The following is a 23,763-nucleotide window of genomic DNA, read 5'->3' as shown; positions in this document are numbered from 1 at the left end:
CAGGCTTAGAAAACTCATCCTGCCACACTAACAGTACTATGTAATTAAATTTGGCATAAAAAATATATCCTTGTAACTTCTTATGTTTGGTTTCGGAAATTACTTTGCAGTTTCTAGTTCCTTCTTCTTAAGCTACCAGTGATGACCACTAACCAAGGTAAATTTCTATTTTAATTCTGCCTGAATTTCTCTTTTTCCATGCTGTTTTTTTTCCCTCTCAGGACTGATCCCTTCTCAGCATCTGGATCCTTACTCCTAGTTCCCTCAAATGTACGTAAGGGCATTTAGCAATAAATGTCTATAAACATTTTTATCTTTTAAAAAAATTGACTACTGGGGCACTTGGGTGGCTCAGTGGTTGAGAGTCTGCCTTTGGCTCAGGTCGTGATCTTGGGGTCCTGGCATAGAGTCCCACATCAGGCTCCCTACAGGGGGTCTGCTTCTCCCTCTGCTTATGTCTCTGTCTCTCTGTGTGTGTGTCTCATGAATAAATAAATAAAATCTTTAAAAATGAAAAAAAATAAAACTTTCTCTACCTATATATTTATTGCCTTGGAAATGACACCTACATTTTTTCAACTCTGCGATACTGCTCACCAATCCAAGCACGTATGCCTTATTCTCCATCATGTTGGGAGGACTAGACGATCATTGTAAACCCCTGACGGGAAGAGCCATTTATAAATGATGTCTGAGCTGAAAGCTGATCTCATGGTGGCAGGAGTGATATCTACAATATTTAAAAATAAGTAAGGCACAGGTACAAATGAATCAGTATCGATACCTAATGTAATGCAGCAATAACAAGGCATCTTTAAAATGATCATTAAAAAGGCCTAATGGTACATTAAACTTAATCAAATATATTCCTGCAAGCCCTGGCTTTTTTAGGGGCATAACACAATAAGACTTTAGCAAGTCTGCTAGTTACTTGAGAAGCACAGGATTAAGTCATTATAGCCACCCATTCCCCATTGGACAGGTACTCTTTGCAATATCCCTGACACTGTTGGTAGCATTTCTCCATCACAGACTTAAAGCTTCACGAGGCTACAAGAAACCAAATCCTGTTCCTGTCCATTAAGTGGGTGAATCTTAATCTACCGAGGGTTGGTCAAGTAGGTTGTCATCCATTCATTCATTCACTCCACAAAAGTTAACTGAGTTCCAAATATGAACCAGGTTCTATATCCATTTTTTAAAATTTAATGAATAAGTGAAATAATATGATTAAGTGTATGAGCAAACAAATGACTTTAGCCACTTTGCTCACTAGCTCTCTTTGTATCACAAGTATGTAATCTCAAAATAAAAAGCCTTAACACAGAAAATGGGCAGGAAACCTCCTCTCATTCCAAGAGACTAAAAGAAAGGAGAAGAGACATTTGTATCCAAGCTGCCACTATCAGGCTTTGTTTACAGGTTCAGAAGCTGTCATTACTTGAGAGGAAGATCAGGAAACAAACCAAAAAAAAAAAGTTAATTAATGGGGATCCCGGAGTGGCTCAGTGGTTTAGTGCCTGCCTTCGGCCCAGGGTGTGATCCTGGGGTCCTGGGATCGAGTCCCATGTTGGGCTCCTTCCATGGAGCCTGCTTCTCCCTCTGCCTGTGTCTCTGCCTCTTTCTCTCTCTCACGAATAAATAAATAAAATCTTTTAAAAAAAGTTAATAATGACAACATGTAAGACTATTTGACTCTTATAATTCTTAAAAATATGTGTATATACTTTTCTATTTTCAAATTAATACTGACTAGAGATCTACTGGTTTTCTACAACTTACTCCAGCCCTGCAGAGGCTGATGTTCTATTTTACATATAAAGAAACTGATTACTTTGTAGCTTGCATTATTTCTCAGGTCTTCAGTTGCAGATTACTGGCTTAGCTCAGTGAATTTTGCTGTATTTGGGCCTGGATCTGGAGCCATAATTCCTTAATCTAACACGAGACAAGTCATAAGCCTCTGAACACCTATTTCCTTATCAGCAGAGCACAGACAGAATTAATGGGACTGTGTTAGAGTAGCAGCTGTTCGTGCATTCTGGAATTTCTTCTAGAACATGAACTTCTTGAAGGCAGAAATTATGGCCATATTCACATTTGCCTGACACATGACAGGTGCTAAATAAGTGTTCTAAATAAATGAACAGATCATTATATTCTAAACTTACCTCCCCAAGAAAGGGGTTTAGTACTGGGCAAATATGTGAAAAAGAGCATGGGCAAACCACAGTAAAAGTGACAAATGCAGTGAAGAATCTGGAATTTCTTTATTTAAAATGAGGTACACTAATGGACATGTAGCCTAATGAGGAAATGTGTTAAAGTTGAGAAAGTGTTAGTTGTCTTACATGTCTGAAAGAGCTAAATATAGAATGGTGCTGGTGGAATAGGCTTTTCCCACTGACTGCCAGATCCATGAGAGCAGAAAATATGTCTCATTTATCATTATATCCCTGGTACTCAATCAATACTTATTAAATGGTAAATGAACTAATGAATGAGATCAGTTATGAGATTCAAAAGGTAGCTTTGTGCTTACGCATAGACAGACTTTATTCATAAAAGGAGAAATTGATTGAAAGTAGAATGACCTACCTTTTGAGTGATGAGTTTTTCAGGAATTGTCTGTTGAAACAGAATCTGGATGATCATACAGTGGGTTTCTTTTAATTGTAAGATTTTTTGACCTATGTACTGTATTTCCAATGAGTTACTATATATTTGCTGGGTCCACTGATTCTGATAATTATACCCAAAATGAATGTGACTGATAGTCACTCAAATTGTTTCACCAATGAGTTTATCCAATCACTCATGATATTAATCCAGAAACATCATGTGATTATATCTATTCCTACATATTATATAACTTTAGATAATCCTTTCACAGATGTGCTTTGATAGTCTACAATTTCATTTGGTAGAGTGTTTTAGAGAGATATATCAAGCCTCTTGTTCCAGGGATTCTTTCCAATTACTTTATTCAATATCTAGAAAGTATTTATATTTAAACCCCAATTATTAAAATGTTTACTTTTTTTTCCTAAACAGAGGAACAACTGTCAAAGCCACATCTTCACAGTTATTATAACTAGACCTTTCTCAAGGCCTATTTCCTGTACAAAGTACTTTGTTACAGAATTATTTCTACTTAAGCACTGTTTAGTCAGGATTGTAGCTTTTCTAAGACTTTTTTAAACAGTGGAATGTTTTGGAAATACAATCTCCTTTATTAATGTAAGAGCCCTGCCCGTAAACTTGAGTTAATTCTGTTGAGTCAGGACTTACTGATAGATTCCTGAATTTACTCAGAGCTTTAAACGTTGTGTTCCAAGTGCCCTTTGCCCCTAAGGAATCAAGGAGTGCATTAATGTAGTTGTCACTGTAATATTTAATAAAGAACCTTGTGTAAGATTTTAGAAACTTTCCATTTGAAGGTGTTTTTTTTTGCTCCTAAATAATACAGACACTATCAATATACAAATAAGGCTGGGAAGGCAGGAGACTGGTCGATTGTACTTACTCTGCATTCCCAGGACGTAGAAAAATGGAATTTAAGAAGTACGTAGTCCAGACAGAAGAAGAGTCTTCAAGTCCACTATTTTTACTGTGTGCAACAGTTGAAATTAACTGTCAAATGAGCTTTGAATCTAGCTAAATGTAAATATACAAAATAAAACTTATGTTAACACAGGCATGTGTGCTGTTTGCCACGAAACCACAGGGGAAGCAACAGGACTGAATTGCAATACTAGTGACAACAGATATCACTACCTTTCATCTTTAATATGTTTTGTAAGTCCTTTAAGATAATAAGCATCCATTCAAGAACTTTCTACATGTGAATTCAACCTCTGACCAATTATTTTTTTCTGCCATGTTTATAATGATTTGTTTACATGCTTAACTCTGCCATCTTAGGTAGAAGATGATATAGTAATGAAAAAATTTCCTATATTTATGCCTCATGCTATGCATAGTGCTATAGACATGGTAGACAATGAATATCGTTTTCTCAGAAACAGTTACTTCATGTCTTGTTTTGAGGATAATAGGTATAATTCCATTCTTGCCAATGAGAAAAAAGAAGAGGGAAAAGAAGAGGAGGATAAAGGTGAGGATGAAGAAGAAAAGAAAGAAAAAAAATCAGAGGAGCCTAGCATTGACTAGAATCGCATAATTAATCAATTCCCATTTACATTTATTTGGATCATTGTTCATACATATGATGCCAAACTTGGCACAAATCGGTGATCCTTAAACCCTAGTTGATAGGCTGGTTGATAACTGCATCCAAATTAAGTCACTGTTATGTTCTAGGTAACCCTGAGAAAGATTTCCAAAGACTCTGCAAAAATCATATTTAGATATTTAAAAGCTTTTCACACCTTCTCTATGTTTTAAGTTTAATGTGCAGATGAGTACACCTAACATTGGTCTTCACAAATCACAATAACCATTTTAGCAAATATTCTTTCCATAAATCTGCCAGGAAAGTCACAACTAGCTTGACTACTACATACTCTTTTGACTGAATTAAGTTAATAATTCAGTGTTTTGTAATCAGGAAAATTGGTATTCAAGCAATAAACGTACAGATAGATATACTTACAAAGATTATTCATATCAGCGTGGCATGAGTTTTATCAGGCCTGGTCCTCAGCCAAAATTTTAATTAGCAAGATTTGCTTTCAATCTCTCTCCTCATCAACTTTTGCACCTTGTATTTGCTTTAAACTTTCTCTTTTTCACAAAACAGCCTGTCTTACACCTTCTTGCTACTTCTCATGACTCCCTTCACTTAAAATAGCCCATGTCCCTTCATTAACATGGGTTTAACTACTTTAGTTACTCGAGGTTGTACGAAATGCCAGACAATGATTTCAAAGTGTTCTCCTTCCTAGTTGCTACTTTATTTTTATCAGTGACTTTCAGTGTTTTGCACCTGGGATGACCAACTGTCTCAGTTTATCTGGGACTTTCCTAGTTTCAACAATGAAAATCCCAAACCTCAGGAAACCCTTCAGTCCTTGGCAAACTGGGAAAGTTGTTTATCCTAACCACACTGGAAGAACTCAAAAATGATAACTGGGGAACACTTTTTTACCCTCTCTCTCAAATTGCAGTTCCCAGTTGGAGATTTTTTTCTACTTCCTCTCAAATCCCTGTTTGAAATGATCTATCTGGCCCCCTCAGGAGTCCAGCATATCCTGTCTTTCTTCCCCACCCACCACACTCTTCAAGACAAATTTCCCAGATTTGTTCAGTGTACTTTCTGGGTGATCTAAGCCTTCTATTATTTTTGTTTGCGCAATAAGAGACATTTGCCTTCCCAGGCATTTCCACGTTCACACACAAAAATAAACAAATAAATAAAAGAGTCCAGATTTATATGATAGTCCCCACCCATGACACTTAGTCAGTTCTTAGACTGTCTTCATATTCCCCACCTGTCAAAAGAACATATTTTATCTGCAGCATTCAGAACCTTTAGTGACAACAAAGGAAACCCAAGGGAAATTTTCTACAAATATGTATTATCCACACCAATATTTTTCATTAGCTCTATTAAGCAGAGTTAGATGCTATATCTTGCCTAAACTCTATGCAGTACATCAAGAAGGAAATAAGAACGTTGGATTAGATATTAAGGCTGAAGTTCCTGCTGTAAAGGACATGTTGGAAGCTGGTATTTAGACACTTACTTGGGAAAATACTGGGCTATCAAGCTGGCTACGAATGCTGCCATCACTGTCCTTAGAGTGGATCAGGTCATCATGGCAAAACCAGCTGGTGGGCCCAAACCTCCAAGTGGGAAGGAAGACTGGGATGAAGACCAAAATGATTGACTGGCTTAGTTATTTACTGTAGGTGAAGACTACATTTGTAGTAGTAGTCTAGGAATTGCCTGATGTTTTCATATTTTACTTAAGAAGTATTTTGTGTTTATATCCTCAGATGGATGATAAAATAAACATGTTGCTGTCAAAACAAAAAACAAAAAACAAAAAACAAAAACCTCTCAGTGAGAGTTTCACATTTCCAGCTTTGTTTTTTAAAGGGTCTGACATCTCCTTACAATTCCATTCATTCTGTGGCTCTAGACAACCAATCCTTTCTCAAATATCGATGGTTTATCTGTAATAGAGAAATGAGGAAGCATAATTTTTAAAAGATCATTGCAGAGGATCCCTGGGTGGTGCAGCGGTTTAGCGCTTGCCTTTGCCCCAGGGAGCGATCCTGGAGACCCGGGATCGAGTCCCGCGTCGGGCTCCCGGTGCATGGAGCGGGCTTCTCCCTCTGCCTGTGTCTCTGCCTCTCTCTCTCTCTGTGTGTGACTATCATAAATAAATAAATAAAATTTAAAAAATTTAAAAAAAAAAAGATCATTGCAGAATTGTTTAAAATGCACTTGAGAGGATCCTTGGGTGGCTCAGTGGTTTGGCGCCTGCCTTTGGCCCAGGGCGTGATCCTGGAGTCCCGGGATTGAGTCCCCGTCCGGCTCCCGGCATGGAGCCTGCTTCTCCCTCTGCCTGTGTCTCTGCATCTCTCTCTCTCTCTCTCTCTGTGTGTGTGTGTGTGTGTCTATCATAAATAAATAAATAAATAAATAAATAAATAAATAAATAAATAAATCTTTTAAAAAATGAAAAATTAAAAAAATAATATAAAATAAAATGCATTTGAGAAGGTTCTGGGGGAAGATGGCATATTAAGAGGACTCTAGGCTCACCTTGTCTGACAGATACAACTAGATAACAGTCATATCAGTGTAAACAACCTAGAACATGACCCAAAGACAGGTAGAATAAACTCCACAATCAGATGTAGAGAAGAGGCCACATGAAAGGGTAGGAAGGGCAGAGATATGGTCGGGAACTAAACTCCCAAGACTGTCCACAGGAGGAAGGAATGCCAGGGGCACTGAGAGGGGAGAGAAACCGACACCCACAACAGGGAGCCCCTATGGGGAAGACAAACTCCATAACATTCAGGTTTGAAATACCAGAGAGGCTGTATTTTAGAAGTTCTTAAGCTAGAGAGACTTACAACTTAGAATTTAAAAGAATCAGCAGCTCAGCTTGAGGAGAGTGGGAAAGTGAGAGAAAACAGAGCCCCCACCCTTAAAAAGAGAGCATGACAGTCTGTGACATAGAAGCACCAGTTTGAAGGCATCTGGAATATATGGTAGGGAAATTTATTTATTAATTTCTGAGTTTGTCCAGAGGGACAGAAATCTCTGAGGAACTCCTCAGGAACAAAGGAACTGACAAGCTCTATTTCCCTCTTCCCCACACTCCCGCCAGCATAAACATGCGATCACTTGCTGGACCTGATACCTAACTTGCTAGTGCTGTCACCTCACACCCCTTTCCCATGCTGTGCTTCTACTAATCCACCCCTCTGGGCAGTATGCCTCAGTCTCAGTGCTGCAGGACCCTTCACACAAAGGAGCTGCCCCACTCAAAGCTTATTAGCACTGCCACCCTGCTACCCCACCCTGATGTGCTCAATCCTGGCTACCTCAATCCTGGCTCTATAGGGCCCCTCACACAGAGGATCTGGGACACACACAAAGCTTGCTAGCACTGCTAACAGGCTGCAGACCTCATCTCCCCCACTGTGCTTCATTGGATCTGCCCTCTACAATATGCTCTTGATCAAAGCCAGATATCACAGGCTTCACAGTGTGCAATCAACCCTATACAGTGGGCACCACCACTCCAACATGACTCCTCCATAGACAGACAGAAAGATAGCCACATGCACAAGTGAGATAGATGGAGGCCCCAGGAATAAGCTGGAGGCAGACAACTGGTCTGACTTCAGGCCCCACCCACCAACAGAAGCTGCACAGGGGACAATACAGGGAAAGCAACTTGCCATTTGGTGCAACTGCATGTCTGACAAGTGCCTGGTCTGACTCAATTCAAACCCAAGGAGTCCCCAGACTAGCCCACTAACACTGCAGAGGCCAAACATCGCCCACAACAGGCAAAAAGAGTCATTGCAGAAGATTGGACTGAAGGAAAAAGTGGCTTAGCCACAATAGCAGGATGTATGCAACACTCATAGGAGACACCCTTAAAGCACTAGGTTCTGGTGAACAGGGATGCTGCACAGCAGAGCACTACAGGACCTCTTTTTCATAAGGCCGTTACTTTCAAAAGCAGGAGACATAGCTGTCTTTTCTAACACAGAGAAATAGACATAGAGAATTAGACAAAATAAGGAAACAGAGGAATATGTCCCAAATAAAAGAACAGGACAAAATCACAGCAAAAGACCAAAGAGAAATGGAGATAAGTAATATTCTTATTAATATTAATTAATGTTTATTAATTAATAAGTAATTTACAAATTTACGTTAAAATACATTAAACAAATCTATGTATTAATGAGTAAATTCTCCAATAGAGAATTTAAAATAATGATCATAAAGATATTCACTGGACTTGAGAAAAGAGAGGAGGACATCAATGAGACATTTAATAATGAGATAAAAAAGAGCCAATCAGAGACGAATACAATAAATGAAATTAAAAATACACTAGATGGAATATATAGAAGACTAGACAAAGTAAAAAAAAACAAACAAAACAAATCAGTGATACAGAGGACAGAGCAACAGAAAGTAATTAAGCTGAGCAGATGAGATAAAAAATTAGGCAAAATGAGAATACACCTGAGGAACTCAGCAACACCATCAACTATAATAACACCTACCATTATAGGGATCTCAGAAGGAGAAGAAAAAGAAAAGAGGGCAGAAAATTTATTTCAAGAAATAACAGCTGAAAACTTCTCAAATCTGTACAAGAGAAATCCAGAGCCAGGAGGCCCAGTGATCCCCCAATGACATTAATCCAAGGAAGTGCACACCAAGACATACAGTAATTAAGATGACAAAAAACAATGATAAAGAGAGAAGTTTTAAAGTGGTTGCATAGAAGGGAGGCTCCATAAAGCTATCTACTGATTTTCCTGAAGAAACTGAACAGGCCAGAAGACAGTAGCATGATATAGTCAAAGTGCTAAAAGGAAAATATCTGCAGCCAAGAATACTTTATCCAGCAAGGTCATCATTCAATAGAGAAAGAGAGATAAATAGTATCCCAAATGAAAAAGTTAAAGATATTCATGACCACTAAACCAGCCCTACAAAAATATTAAAGAGTACTCAGTTAATAGAAAGAAAAGTGGGATCCCTGGATGGCTCAGTGATTTAGCACCTGCCTTCGGCCCAAGGTGTGATCCTGGAGTCCCAGGATCAAGTCCCACATAGGGTTCCCTGCATGGAGCCTGCTTCTCCCTGTGCCTGTGTCTCTGCCTCTGTGTGTGTGTGTGTGTGTGTGTCTCGTGAATAAATAAAATCTTTAAAAAGAAATAGAAAGAAAATACCATAAGCAAGATTGAGAAAAGTAGAAGGCACAAAATCAGTAAAAACCAGTATTTGTGTAAAAATCAGTCAAGGGATTCACAAGGTAAATGGATGTGAAGTATGACACCATATACCTAAAATGTGGGAGGAGAGGAGTAAAGAATGGATTCAAACATAAGTGACCATCAATTTATTTATAATTTATAAATAATATATATAATTTATATAAATTTATATATAATTTATATTTATAGACTGCTATATGCAGAAGATGTTATACACAAACTGAATGATAACCACAAATCAAAAACTAGTAATAGATATGTGAAAAATAAAGAGAAAGGAATCCAAGTATATCACTAAAGAAAGCTAACTAATTGTGAGAGAAGATAGCAAGAGAAGAAAGTGATGGAGAAAAACAACTATAAAACAAGTAACTAGTAACAATATAGCAAAAAATACATAATTACTTTGAATATAAATGATTAAATGCTCCAATTAAAAGATACAGGATGACAGAATGGATTAAACGAAACGAAACAAAATAAGACCCATCTATATAGTACCTACAAGAGGCTCATTTCAGAACTAAGGACACATGCAGGTTGAAAGTGAAGGGATGGACAGCAATTTATTATGCAAATGGATGTGAAAAGAAATCTGTAGTAACAATACTTATATTGGACAAAATAAACTTTAAACAAAGACTGTAACAATAGACAAAGACAGACACTATATAATCATTAAGGCGTCAATTCAACAAGAAGATCTAACAATTATTAACACATATGCACTCAATATGGGAGCATCCAGATACTTAAATCAGCTAACAACGAATATAAGGAAGTAATCAACAATAGTACAATAATAGAAAGGAACTTTAACACTTCACTTACATCAATGGATAGATTATCCAAACAGAAAAGCAACAAGGAAACAATGGCTTTGAATGACACATTGATAGATTTAACAGATATAATCAGAATGTTCCATCTAACAACAGCATAACACATATTCTTTTCAAGTGTACATGTAACATTCTCCAGAACAGATCACATGTTAGTCCACAAAACAAATTTCAACAAACTCAAAAAGATTAAAGTCACTCCATGAATCTTTTCTGACCACAATGCTATGAAACTACAAATCAACCACAAGGAAAAAAATTGGAAAGAGCACAAATATGTGGATATTAAATAACAGGCTACTAAACTATGAATGGGCAAACCAAGCAATCAATGAGGAAATAAAAAAATACATGGAGACAAATGAAAATGAAAACACAATATCCAAAATCTTTGGGATGCAGCAAAAGCTGTTCTAAGGATGGAAGCTTATAGCAATACAAGCCTATCTGAAGAAGCAAGAAAGATGTCAAATAAGCAGCCTAACCTTACATGTAAAAGAGCTAAAAAAAAAAAAAAAGACAAAAAACTAAAACCAGTAATAGAAAGAAACATAAAGATTAGAGCAGAAATAAACAAAACATAAATTAAAAAAGCAATAGAACAGATCAATGAAAAACAGGAGTGGGTTCTTTGAAAAGATCAACAGAAGTGATAAATATTTAGCTACACTCATCAAAAGAGAAAGAAAGAGAGAGAGAGAGAGAGGATCCAAATAAAATCAGAAGTATAACAGGAGAAATAACTGACATCATAGAAATACAATGGATTATAAGAGAATATTCTGAAAAATTATATGCCAACAAATTGAACAACCTAGAAGTTCCCAGACAATCTAGGACAACCTAGATGTTACTAGAAACATATAACCTCCAAAAACTGAATCAGGAAGAAATAGAAAATTTGAACAGAATGACTATCAGCAATGAAATTGAATCAGTAATCAAAAAACTCCCATCAGACAAAAGTCCAGGACCAGATGGCTTCAAGGCTAATCCTACCAAACATTTAAAGAATTGATTTCAACTAATTAATTAATTAATACTTATTCTTCTCAAACTAGTCCAAAAAATAGAAGAGGGAGGAAAACTTTCAAATTCATTCTATAAGGCCAACACTACCCTGATGCCAAAACCAAATAAAGGCAATATAAGAAAAGAGAACCACAGGCCAATATCTCTGATGACCATAGATGCAAAAATCCTCAACAAAACATTAGCAAACTGAATCCAACAATAAATTAAAAAAATCATTCACCATGATCAAGAGGGATTTATTCCTGGGATACAGGGTTTTTCAATATCTGCAAATCAATCAATGTCATATATCTCATCAAAAAGGGAAAAGACATATGATCATTTTAATAGATTCAGAAAAAGCATTTGACAAAGTATAACATTCATTCATGAAAAAATCCTAAACAAAGCAGGTTTAGAGAGAACATACCTTAACATAATAAAGTCCTTATATGAAAAACCCATGTGAACATCATACTCAATGGAGAGAAGCTGAGAATTTTTCCTCTAAGTTCAGGAACAACACAAGGATGTCCACTCTCACCACTTTTATTCAATATAGTACTGGAAGTACTAGCAACAGAAATCAGAGAGGAAAGAGGAATAAAAGGCATCCAAATTGGTAAGGAAGAAGTAAAACTCACTATTTGCAGATGACATGACACTATATATAGAAAACCATGAAGACTCCACCCAAAATCTGTTAACTGATAAATGAACTCAGTAAATTTACAGGATATAAAATCAATGTACAAAAATCCATTGCATTTCTATACACTAATAATGAGGCAATAGAAATAGAAATTAAGAAAACAATCCCATTTACAAGTGTATCTAAAATAATAAAATGCCTAGGAATAAACTTAACTAAAGAGGTGAAAGACCTGTACTCAAAATTATAAAAAACGAATAAAAGAAAATGAAGATGACACAAACAAATGGAAAGATAGTCCATGTTCATGGATTGGAAGAATAAATATTGTTAAAATGTCCATACTACCCAAATAAATCTACAGATTTAATGCAATCCCTATCAAAATACCAAGAGCATTTTTCACAGAACTAACAATTCTAACATTTGTATGGAACCACAAAAGACTCCAAATAGCCAAAACAATCTTGGAAAAGAAAAATAAGACTGGAGGTATCATAATTCCAGACTACAAGTTATATTACAAAGCTGTGGTAATCAAAACAGTATAGAAATTAGATCAATGGAGAAGGATAGAAAGCCCAAAAAGAAACCCAAGATTATATATGGTCAAGAAATCTTCAGCAAAAGAGGTAAAAATATGCAATGGGAAAGACAGTCTCTTCAATAAATAGTGCTGGGAAAACTGGAGAGCTATCTGAAAAAAAAAAATGACACTGTACCACTTTCTTATACCATACAAAAAGTAAACTCAAAATGTATTAAAGACCTGAATGTGAGACCTGAAGCTATAAAAACCCTAGATGAGACACCAGGTAGTAATTTCTCTGAAATTGGCCACAGCAACATTTTCCTAGATATGTCTCCTGAGCCAGGAGAAATAAAAGCAAAAATCAACTTTTGGGACTATTATCAAAATAAAAACTTCTGCACAGAGAAGGAAACAATAACAAAACTAACAGACAACCTACTGACTGCAAATGACATATCCAATAAAAAACTAGTATCCAAAATATACTGGACACCCAAAAAACAAATAATCTAATTAAAAACGGCAGAAGACATGAACAGACATTTCTCCAAAGACATCCAGATAGCCAACAGACACACGAAAAGACACTCAACATCATTCATCATCAGGGAAATGCAAATCCAAACTATAAGGAGATATTACTTCACATCTGTCAGAATTGCTAAAATAAAAAACACAAGAAACAAAAAATGTTCATGAGGATATGGAGAAAAAGGGCTTCTCTTACACTGTTCATGGGAATGCAAACTGGCACAGCCACTGGAGAAAACAGTGTAGACGTTTTGCAGGAATTAAAAATAGACTTACCCTACGATCTAGTAATTGCACTCGTGAATATTTACTCAGAATACTAAACACTAATTCAAAAGGATATATGCACATCTATGTTTATAGCAGAATTTTTTACAATAGGCAAATAATGGAACGAACCAATTGTCCAACAACAGATGAATGGATAAAAAAGATGTGATGTATATATAATGGAATATTATTCAGGCATAACAAGAATGAAATCTTGGCATTTGCAAAAACATAGATGGAGCTAGAGAGTATAATGCTAGGCAAAATAAGTCAGTCAGAGAAAGACAAATACTATATAATTTTACTCATATGTGGAATTTAAGAAACCAAACAAATAAATAAAGGGAAAAAAAGAGAGAGAGAAACCAAGAAATGGACTCTTAACTCTAGAGAACAAACTAGTGGTTACCAGAGGAGAGGTGGGTTGGGGGGATGGGTTAAATGGGTAAAGGGGATTAAGAGTATTTTAGTCATGATGTATACTGAGTAACGTATAGAATAGTTGAATCATTACAGTGTACATCTGAAACTAATATCACACTGTTACCTATATTGGAATTAAAATAAAAAACTTAAAAAAAATGTAAAGACAAAAATGCATTTAAACAAAGTAGTTGATTTTAGCAAATAAAAAGACAAAAATTGACCAAATCATTTTTGTTATGAACTGTGCCTCCTAAATACTTATGTTGAAGTCCTAAACTTCAGTAGCTGACAGTGTGATTGTATTTGGTGATAAGGACTTTCAGAGGTAAATTAAAATGTGGTCACTAGGATAGGCCTCAATCTTATATGATTTATGTCCTTAAAAGAAGAGATTAGGACACAGACACAGGCACCAAGGTAAAACCCTGTGAAGACATAAGAAGAAGATAATCATCTCTAAGTCAGAAGTGAGGTCTGAAACAGATCCTTCCTTCATGGTCCTAGAAGAAACCAATGGTGCCAAAACTTTGATCTTGGACTTCTCGCCTCCAGAATTGTCAGAAAATAAATGTCTATTGTTTAAGCCACACAGTCTGTGGTACTTTGTTATGGCAGTGCTAGCAAATTAATATAGTTTTCTAGTAGGTAAACACAGAATATACTAAGTGGTCAAAATGGAGCTCTCATTAAAGATAGATTTAGAACCTTGCTTGAGGCAGGAACCCAGGGCGGGTGGATTGATTACTTGCAGTGCATTTGCAGCTCTCACATGGAAACAAGTTCATCCCTAAGTACACAGTAATCTTCCCAGCAATCAAAATGGAAATACAAAGTTTCTCCATCCAAGACTGTGAAAGGAGGGTTTTAGATTTTTTTTTTCTTCCAAACTATCAGTGAAACCCCTTACAAATGGCTTTAGGGATATAACATCAAGTCCTCTCTCCTAGTCTTCTCACAAATAACCTTGACTGCTAATCTCTTATTTTGCCACAACCCACAGTATTCCACTCCACCCTGAAAAACAAAAAACAAAAACAAAAAGAACAATATTCTCTCCTAAAGAGAATCTCTCCATACAGAGCAAATTTGGAATATAACTGAACACATTTTAAACAGGAACTATATATCAAGAAAGAAAATGTTTATGGGTTCCTAAAAATGGACAGGGTGAACTGTATGATCGTGTGCATTATATCTTAGAAAGCTATTATGTATGTAGAACAAACAAGCAAACACACCACTTTTGTCAGTGTATTTCTTTCAGTTGACCCTATTTTTCACTGATGTCTTGGAATCATCTAATTCACCTTGTTCATATTGCTGTTCTACTTTCCCCTTGGGCAACATTTAGAAATTACTATTGATCCAAAAGAGGAGATAAAAGTCTTCAGTGAAACATCAGATGGCTGAGAAAGATAAAAATACCACTGATCTTGAGGGGGATCCCTGGGTGGCTCAGCGGTTGAGTACCTGCCTTCGGCCCAGGGCCTGATCCTGGAGACCCAGGATCGAGTCCCATGTCGGGCTTCCTGCATGGAGCCTGCTTCTGCCTGTGTCTCTGTCTTTCCCCAACCCCAACGTGTCTCTCGTGAATAAATAAATAAAGTCTTTAAAAAATAATTTAAAAAAAAGAAATACCACTGATCTTGGGCTTGCTTTCATAATTGGATTCAGAGTATATTAAAAAGATTTTGCCATGCTGTTTTTCACTGGTAGGTAATACCATTCGATTCTAACTTTATAATTTTATCAATCTGTTATTCTGGGAACTCCTTTATCCCTCCCTCCCATTCAGCTTCTTCCTGGCAGTAGGTGAGATTTCTACTAGGTTATGAGTCCTACTTTGAGAGTAAGAAATTAGAGTAATAGAAGGCAGATCGCCCCTGGACCTCCTGGGTCAAATGAACGCATAGTTTTGATGGGGTCTTAGATGGCTCTGTCATGTTATCAGCAATTTAGAAAGTGGTATGTGGAGGATAGATATTATAGGTGAAATTCCATTTACTTAGCATTTGATTTAGTGCAAAAGTTTACAGAAGCAGGCCCATTACCCAGTCTCATAAGGACTCAGATGACTAGCTTCTTGAATTACACCAGAGGGAGAAAGTTTTCCTGTTACAGGAAATAGTGCAGAGGTTAATCTCACCTTACATTTTTGCTGTTGGCCTCTCCAACAGCCGTCTCCTTCCATTTTCAAAAACATAATTGATTTTACCTGGTGATCAAGGATTTCAGTACTCCTTGGATATACTGTCAAAGGAGGAGTATGTGACCGACAGTTCTGGCCCATCAAATGACCACTGGTTACAGTTCTCTGTGATTGGTTGAGGGATGACCACACTTAAATTGGTCCAATCAGAAGGACCATTCTTTTGGGTTATCAGGGATTACTCTCTTGTCCTACCCATTAATCAGTTTTGCTCAGAAAAGCAGAACCATCAGCAATGATGTACATTAAGGATTTATTATGGTGATTTGACCTTCCACATGTATGAGAACTGGTCAAAGTCTTGGCTGGTTCCTTCTGTCTTGCTGCTGAGCCTGAAAGTCATAGATCACGCACGCCATAGGAAAGAAAAGATGGACATGGACTGGGGAAGAGTAGATACAACTGGAATCTGTGCTTGTGGGTCACTAGCACCCATGCTGGTTTCTCTCTGACTCCAAATCTGCAGCCTGGCTGCTGATCATAACCCATGTAAGCGGGGCTCTCGCTGTTGACTGGCATTCACACCTGGCCACGATTTGGAGAAGGGGAAGAAAGAGAACATAGGGAAACTGGAGCTGCAAGCCAGGCAGTTGCCCCTCCATCCTCACCCCTCCAACAAACTGAGTCAGGGTCTGCAGTAGGGCCTGAACCAAACCCACCTTTGAAGAGTCACAGTGGCTGCTGCTCTACTGTGACCTTGCAAATATTCCACAAATTTTTCTTGAGGCCAGCCCTAACTAGAAATATTTAGTGAGGAGAACTCTGAGGAACATAGTTTGGTTTAGTTGAGTTGACACACTACAAAGATAAAACAGACTGAATGTGGAACATGGGAAATGTTTGGCTGGACGTGCTGCAGCCAACTTGAATCCTGAGAGGATAGCCCAGTGTGGCAAGGCTGCTTTTGTGCAGCCCAAGGATGAAACCAATGTAATCAAAGGTACAGAAGAGGGAGAAAGAAGAAATTTGATCACATCCTTCAAGCCCTGAATACAGTGAAGCCTGAAACTGCCCTAGAGTTTTCAGATATGAAAGACAATAAATTCTTGGTGCTTAAGCCAGTTTGAAACAGGTTTTCTGATACCAGCTCTTGATAGCCTGCTAAATGACCATCTTAACATAGGGCTGCTGGGTTTGCTTTAGCTGAACTTTCTGAGTAGCTTTAAATACCAAACTGAAGCAGTATTAAGTCTATCCTGGAGAAGACCAAGCTGCAGTTAATTTGTAAGTTATTACTGAGCAGATAAAGAGAAAGAAGGAAGATACTTTCCATTTTTAAAAAGACCAACACAAAGAGAGGAAGACAGAGTTTCCATTGTCCCTTAATAGTCTCTTTTCCTTAGACCATAATCAAACTCTTTTCCATATCTACCCTCCACTTTCCTTTCTTTACACTGTAATGTGAGGTGCCTGGGTGAGCACTGAGTACATATTTTCTGGGAGTAAAAGAGTATATTTTCCTCCCACAAAATGAATTTTTCTAAGAAGTTTGTTAGCTAATTCTATTATGCCATTTAATCTAATGTGTGTAAGATTAATATTATACCAAACTTACCAATCCCAAAGTCTGTTTAAAAGACTGAGCTTGGTAGAACCAATTTAAATAAGACCAGTAACTTCATCATGACTGTTTTGATTTTAAGTACTAATCATACTTATATGGATATGCTAAATGTCCCAGTATGTACCAAGGGCTCAAATGCAGGCTTAAATTTTAGGAACTTTAAAAATCTGCTTCCAGGATAGCCTCAATTATTTCTATGAACAGAAAAAAAAAAAAAGTTGTAGACCCTCCTAGTTACCCAAAGAAACAACTTAAAAAGAAAATGATGTAGAGGGTGAAATACAATACATAATGTTTAAGTGAACTTGTCCAGCTCATCACCCTTCTCAGAATCACCATCCCTTTAAATGTGGAAGTATTCAGGAAAGAAAATGTCTGGCTACCCTATTAACAAGTGCCTATAATCATTTTGGAATTCTACAATGAAAGTGATGCATCTAGATAGCTGTATTGATCAGATTAAAAAATATTTTTCCCAGTAGGGAAAATTAATTCAACAAAAAGTTTAACAAGTGATGGGTCAGTAAAACAAGGATTTCTCAAAAGAAACAAGTGCATTATTACATATATTTTGCAAAATCATCTTAACACACTGAAATTATGAATTATTAATATCAAATTATTAACCTATTTTTACTCAAATGTGTTCAAATGAGATGCAAAGTTCTCAATTATTTAAATTAGCTTTTTTTTAAAAGATTTTATTTATTTATTCATAGACACACACAGAGAGAGGCAGAGACACAGGTAGAGGGAGAAGCAGGCTCCACGCAGGGAGCCCGACGTGGGACTCAATCCCAGGTCTCCAAGATCACACCCTAGGCTGCAGGCGGCGCCAAACCGCTGTGCCACCAGGGCTCCCCAATAATAAGGCTTTTATCAATAAGATTCACTGTGAAAAGTTCACCTGATATATAGCATTTTTGTTTTTTATTTTATTTATTTACTTTTTTTTGCATTTTTGTTTTTTATAATTTATAATTTAAAAACTAATTCTCGGAAGGAATGACACAAAAACTTGTTTATCTAAGAGCAAGTTTTTCTGGCTTAACAAAAATTTATTTCTAGACAGAGAAAGGAAATTTTAATTCACTGGTTCTCAAAAGTGGGGTTCCTGGTCCAGCAGTATCTATATCACAGGGGAACTTAACAGAAATGCAAATTATTGGTTACCACCATAGACCTGTTAAATCAGGAATTTGGGGGTGGAGCCCAGCAGGCTGTGTTCCAGAAAGTCCTCCAGGTGATTCTGCTGCTGAAATTGGAGACTTCTGCAAGAGAGGTTGCCTGGTCTAAGGCCTTGCAATGATACCAGAGAATGTTTGGCGGTGTGTGTGTTTTAGGTCACTACTCGTAAAACTCCTGCTGCCCTTCTAAGCAACCCTCATGTACCATTGTCTAGTCTGTTTGAATGGTTGGGTGGTTTTCAACTATTCAAAACAGTACATATTGCAAAAACAATTTCACTAGGTTATGTAAGTAATAGTGTAAAGTGCTGTAAAGTGCTTAGTATGTTCCTGTGTGTATGCTATGTGTGCTATGCCTCACACATAAAGGACATTATTTTGACGTAGATCATTATGTTCAAATTATTAGCCTTAGTTCACATTCTCTTCCTGTATAGCAAAACAAATAAAAACACACGAAATATCCTAATTATATATTCATAGACATTTAAACCCAACGGGAACTTTAGAGGTTACCTAGTTCAAATTCTTTATTTTATGGATGAAAAAACTGAAGCCCAGAGAGGCTAGACAACAAGTCAAGTCTCTTAGAGGGGCACCGAGTGGCTCAGTCAGTTAAGCAGCTGCTTTCGGCTCAGGTCATGATCCTGGAGTCCTGGGATGGAGCCCATGTCGGGCTCTCTGCTCAGCTGGAAGTCTGCTTCTCTCTCTGCCCCTTCCCCTGCTCCTGTGCTCTGTGATTTCTCTCTCAAGTAAATAAATACAATCTTAAAAAAAAAAAAAAAAAAAAGAAAGTCTCTTAGGAAGTAATAGGCAAAGATTAGAAGCCACAGCTCTCAACTTCTAGACTGCTGTTTTACAGAGGAAGCCCCTCTTGTATTCACTACCACAACAGCAGTACTTGCTCTGGACTTTTCTCCTTTGGCACTACTAATTTTTATTCAGTACTGATCTCTCCTACACTCCCTCATATATGAACTGACACTATTATTCAGAATTGCAAAGCTATTAGGTTCAAAATGTTCTGGGTTATATAAGCTTAGCTATACATAAAGAGAAAATCAATGTAAAAAGTACATGCAGAAGCCACAAATTTATACACTTACTGAAATCTTGATGCTGAATATGAAATAAACAACAGATGCTACACCTGCACAAATTCAAGTTTCTTGTGTACACATAATCGCTTTTTATTTTGTGTTGTGGACTAATATATATGCAAGAAAACAACTTTTAACAATTATTTTATTCTGAAGAATGCCTTTGGGTTAACCGCACCTAGCATATTGGTAATATATGATCTTTGGAACTTCACTAACTAAGCTACACAGCAGTACATGGGAAATAACTTCACATAGAAGAGGGGGAAATTATGTGGGAATAAGAAGAAAACATCTATTTTAATTAGAAAAGTGTCTAGCAACATAATTTTTCATTATTCTCCTTTTTTTATATTGCCTCAAATATTCCTTAGACTTTTATTTTTTAAGATTTTATTTATTGATTCATGAGAGACACAGAGAGAGAGAGAAAGAGAGGCAGAGACATAGGCAGAGGGAAAAGCAGGCTCTCGGTGGGGGGCCTGATGCAGGACTCAATCCCAGGACCCCAGGATCATGCCCTGAGCCAAAGGCAGACACTCAACCACTGAGCTACCCAGGCATCCCAAATATATTCCTTAGACATTGAAAAAATTACAGAAAATATAATTTACAGTAGCATAGCATGAAAACTCAAGTTCTGAACCTTCTAATTATAGCATGGTATGATGTGAATGTATTCTCCCTATTGTATTTCCTTTTTCTCCTACTGTATTTTCATATCATATATTCAAACCTGTTTATTAGCAATGACATTTCTTAGACTAATGCCATCTATTAATGTTGTACATGCTGCTCCTTCCAGAAGTGTAGTTATCCCCAAGGTCAAAACTTCATATGGTATTTTCTACATTACAGGACATGAAAGTGTGCTGTATCCATTATTGGTATGAACAGTTAATTATCCACTCTTGCATGCACCTCCTTAATTGGTCTTCATATTAAGGCTTTAACAGAGGAAGTGGAGGATCAGTGGCTTACATAGAAAAATTGTTACACTGCAAGCTGAGAGCTGAACTAAAATCTCATCCTAATGCATCATTAGAGAAAAAGCCCGAGGTACTGAAAGAACTATCTATGATATTTCCACTTCCGAAATGCTTAAAGAAGTTTTAGATTAATGGCTTTTGATGCTTTTAATGATGTCAAGGATGGGATTTAAGTGCCTTATTAATTTCCTTGATTTGCTGCCAAATATTAAAGGCAATTCAAGATTACTGAGTTAATCTTTCCTGATTATGAAATCCATTATAGGAAGAAAAATACAAAAATCAGAAAAGTAGAAGTGATTTATAAAAATATTAGAATATATTTATAAGAACAGAGTGTTTGTACATGGATTTAAAATTCCTCTGGAAGGATTTGTTATAAGAATATAAGATATCTTTGTATATATTAATATTTAAGCCATTGCTTCATCCTTTAGTTGGACCTCATGTTTTTCATCTTTTAAACTCTTTTTAAACTTCCCAGCCACAGTCACAACACATGATGTGATATAAACCTGAAGTGATTTGTTTAATCTTACTACCCTAATCAGCTAACAAGATCTCTGTCTTCTCAGATCTTAGAGCCTGGAAAAACCCAGTTATTAATTCCGTACTATCTCTTCCCGAAATTCTCTGGTTTGCTGACATGCTAATAAGATTCCAAGAATGTTCTAAAGAAAGCAAAATCACCACTAAAAATGATTGTGTCCTGAACTTACATACTGTATTTTTTTTCCCTCTCTCTGAATTTATTTTCAACTAAAATAAATTCTGTCCTTGAATGTGTGTGCATAACTCCCTGGGCAGGCTATGTTCTCTTATTATCAAATATAAATATTGAAAGCCTTGAAGATTGTTCTTAAACCTAATTCAAATTACCTTTGCCAGCATAACAAATACCCCTGGGTAGGTGGATTAAAAGCTCTAAAAAGATTCTGCTTTTACTTTTTAGCCAAATGGACATGTTTTATTCAGGATCCCCGGACAAAATCCTTATTCAGCTTATCATGTTACCTTTGAGGGTGTGTCTTTCCTTCCTTCACTCCTTTACCCTTTTAGGCCCTTTCTGTTGGCTCCCTGCATTTCCAAAGCTCCCCTTCTGCCTGAGGGAGGAACTACCTCTTTTACCCTCCCAGACTAGAAGCAATGCCCCATCTCCTTCAGGCTCATCACTTCTTTCCCAGGGCAAACATGTCTGATCTTTTGGCTTCATGTGATGGCCCTCCATATAAGGCTGAGATGCCAAGGGGTCTCAGCCTGTCCCTTGCAGCTCTTATTACAGATTCAGTTTTACATTTAACTGTATAATGTTTTAAATTGTTGCTTGTTTCTATCACTTAGCAATACTGAAGTCAGGGATCATGTTTCTTTCCCTATTATTAACCTCAAGCATCTATGTGTCTGCCACAGAATAGGTACACACACTCCAACTGTTGATTAAATGACAATAAATGAATGACTGTCCAAAACAAATCAACGCTGGCAGGTGGCAAAAGGATTGAACCTATGAGTAAGCCCAAACCATCTTTTTGTGAACTCCACCAGCAGTTAGCGTTTGTACTGAACTAAATTATTATATAGTCTCTGTTTTCCAAAAGCTTTCTGAAAAACTCTGACAAACACACTCACATACACACATATTTGCATGAACACATGAAAATTCACACACACAGGTATCAGTGTTTTGGGTGGTTGAGACTGCTACCCTCAACAGTGATAAATCAGGCTTTAAAAAATAATTTTTCTTATTAAAACTCCCTGAGAGTGAAAGAACTACTGTGCACTATGATCCTGAAGAAAAAATCCAGGCAAAGCAGGATTAGCTATGTCCCAAGTTACTGGAAGAAGATGGTGAAAACTATAGTTCATGGATGCAGACAATAGATTTCTGATGATAAATCATATTTCTTTCTGGCAGTCTTTCAAAATATAGTGGAAAAGTATAGCAAGCTTCACTTAAAATGAAGTAGCTACCCTGTCCCTATGAGTTTTAATATGCATTTTTAATTTTTACTATTTTGCTATGTGCTATTTAAAAAAAAAATAAAACCAGGTTTTGCAGACAGAAAACTTAACTCCACACTGGCTATATTGCCCTGAGTGTCTTCTCAGTCCTTAGTCTTTTCAGATGAAAAATGGGAAGAATGTTAGCAAACTCCACTGAGAAATTAAAAAAAGATTAAATATCGAAAGATTGTAGTCCTGTGCCTATCCACAGAATATGTGTTTCCTTCTCCTCTCTCTTGACCTGCCTACTGGTAAAATTCCAGTGTTCACCCTGGAAGCCTCTAGTTTATCTGGGTATCTGTGTGATATAATTATGCTAACAGTCATTTGTTTTAACTTAAAGAAATTGAATGTAACTTTGAAAAGACAGAGGGTTTTATTTTCCTTTCTCAACAATACAACAGCTTAATGTTTGCATTTGAAACATACATAAAAATACATGCTTGATTGTAAGACCTACCCTTGGATTTTGTGTGAGGCTGTGCTTTCACCAGGAAAAAAATCTTTTTCAAACTTGAAAAAAACAAGTAATACTTTTATGAGATTCTTTACACACACACACATTTTCCCCCTACCATTCTCCCTCCTCCCCAGAACACACCCTTCATTTTTATACTTCCTCAGAAGTGGAGAATGCAGTTGCTCTCAAAAACTCTAAGGAATGTATTAGTATTAAAGCTCCAGTTAAATCTCGCCACTGTTTGGTCACAGGGTTTTTCATTTTGTCCAAAGCTGATTGAAGGTCTTGTAACATGTCTCTGTAGCTGTTTCCATAGTGAGCACCCCAAGTATAGAGAAAATCATAAGCAGGTTTCCACATCATCTATAAAGAAAAAAAATTAGACTGGAGTAGAGCAGAAGTAAAACAGAAGAAAATAGATGCTTTTAAAAAAGAAGTTTTAAAAGCCTTTTAGGATAAAAAAAGGAATACCAATTATATGTAGATTTACTTAATATCATAGAAAACATGCTCTAGTAACTATCACTTCC

At 36.7% G+C, this 23,763-nt stretch overlaps 1 protein-coding gene across 7 annotated transcripts in view; it reads right to left on the bottom strand.

The window, feature by feature from the left end:
- Positions 1 to 5,697: 5,697 nt before the first annotated feature.
- MACC1 (MET transcriptional regulator MACC1) overlaps positions 5,698 to 23,763 on the bottom strand; it is a 78,116-nt gene continuing 60,050 nt past the window's right edge. For 4 of the 7 annotated variants that reach the window (XM_077856599.1, XM_077856596.1, XM_077856598.1 and 1 more), the window contains one exon: positions 23,127 to 23,596. In XM_077856599.1, the coding sequence (XP_077712725.1) occupies positions 23,384 to 23,596 (213 nt within the window). In that variant the 3' untranslated portion in view covers positions 23,127 to 23,383. Of the gene's footprint in view, positions 6,142 to 19,181; positions 19,445 to 23,126; positions 23,597 to 23,763 lie in introns of those variants that run through there. The other 3 variants (XM_077856600.1, XM_077856602.1, XR_013356779.1) reach the window with 3 other exon arrangements.

The sequence above is a fragment of the Canis aureus genome, chromosome 18 (genome assembly GCF_053574225.1).
Source record: "Canis aureus isolate CA01 chromosome 18, VMU_Caureus_v.1.0, whole genome shotgun sequence".
In the NCBI taxonomy this organism is placed as follows: domain Eukaryota; kingdom Metazoa; phylum Chordata; class Mammalia; order Carnivora; family Canidae; genus Canis; species Canis aureus.
The sequence above is the reverse complement of the archived record's forward strand: the minus strand, read 5'-3'. Positions and strand labels throughout refer to the sequence as shown.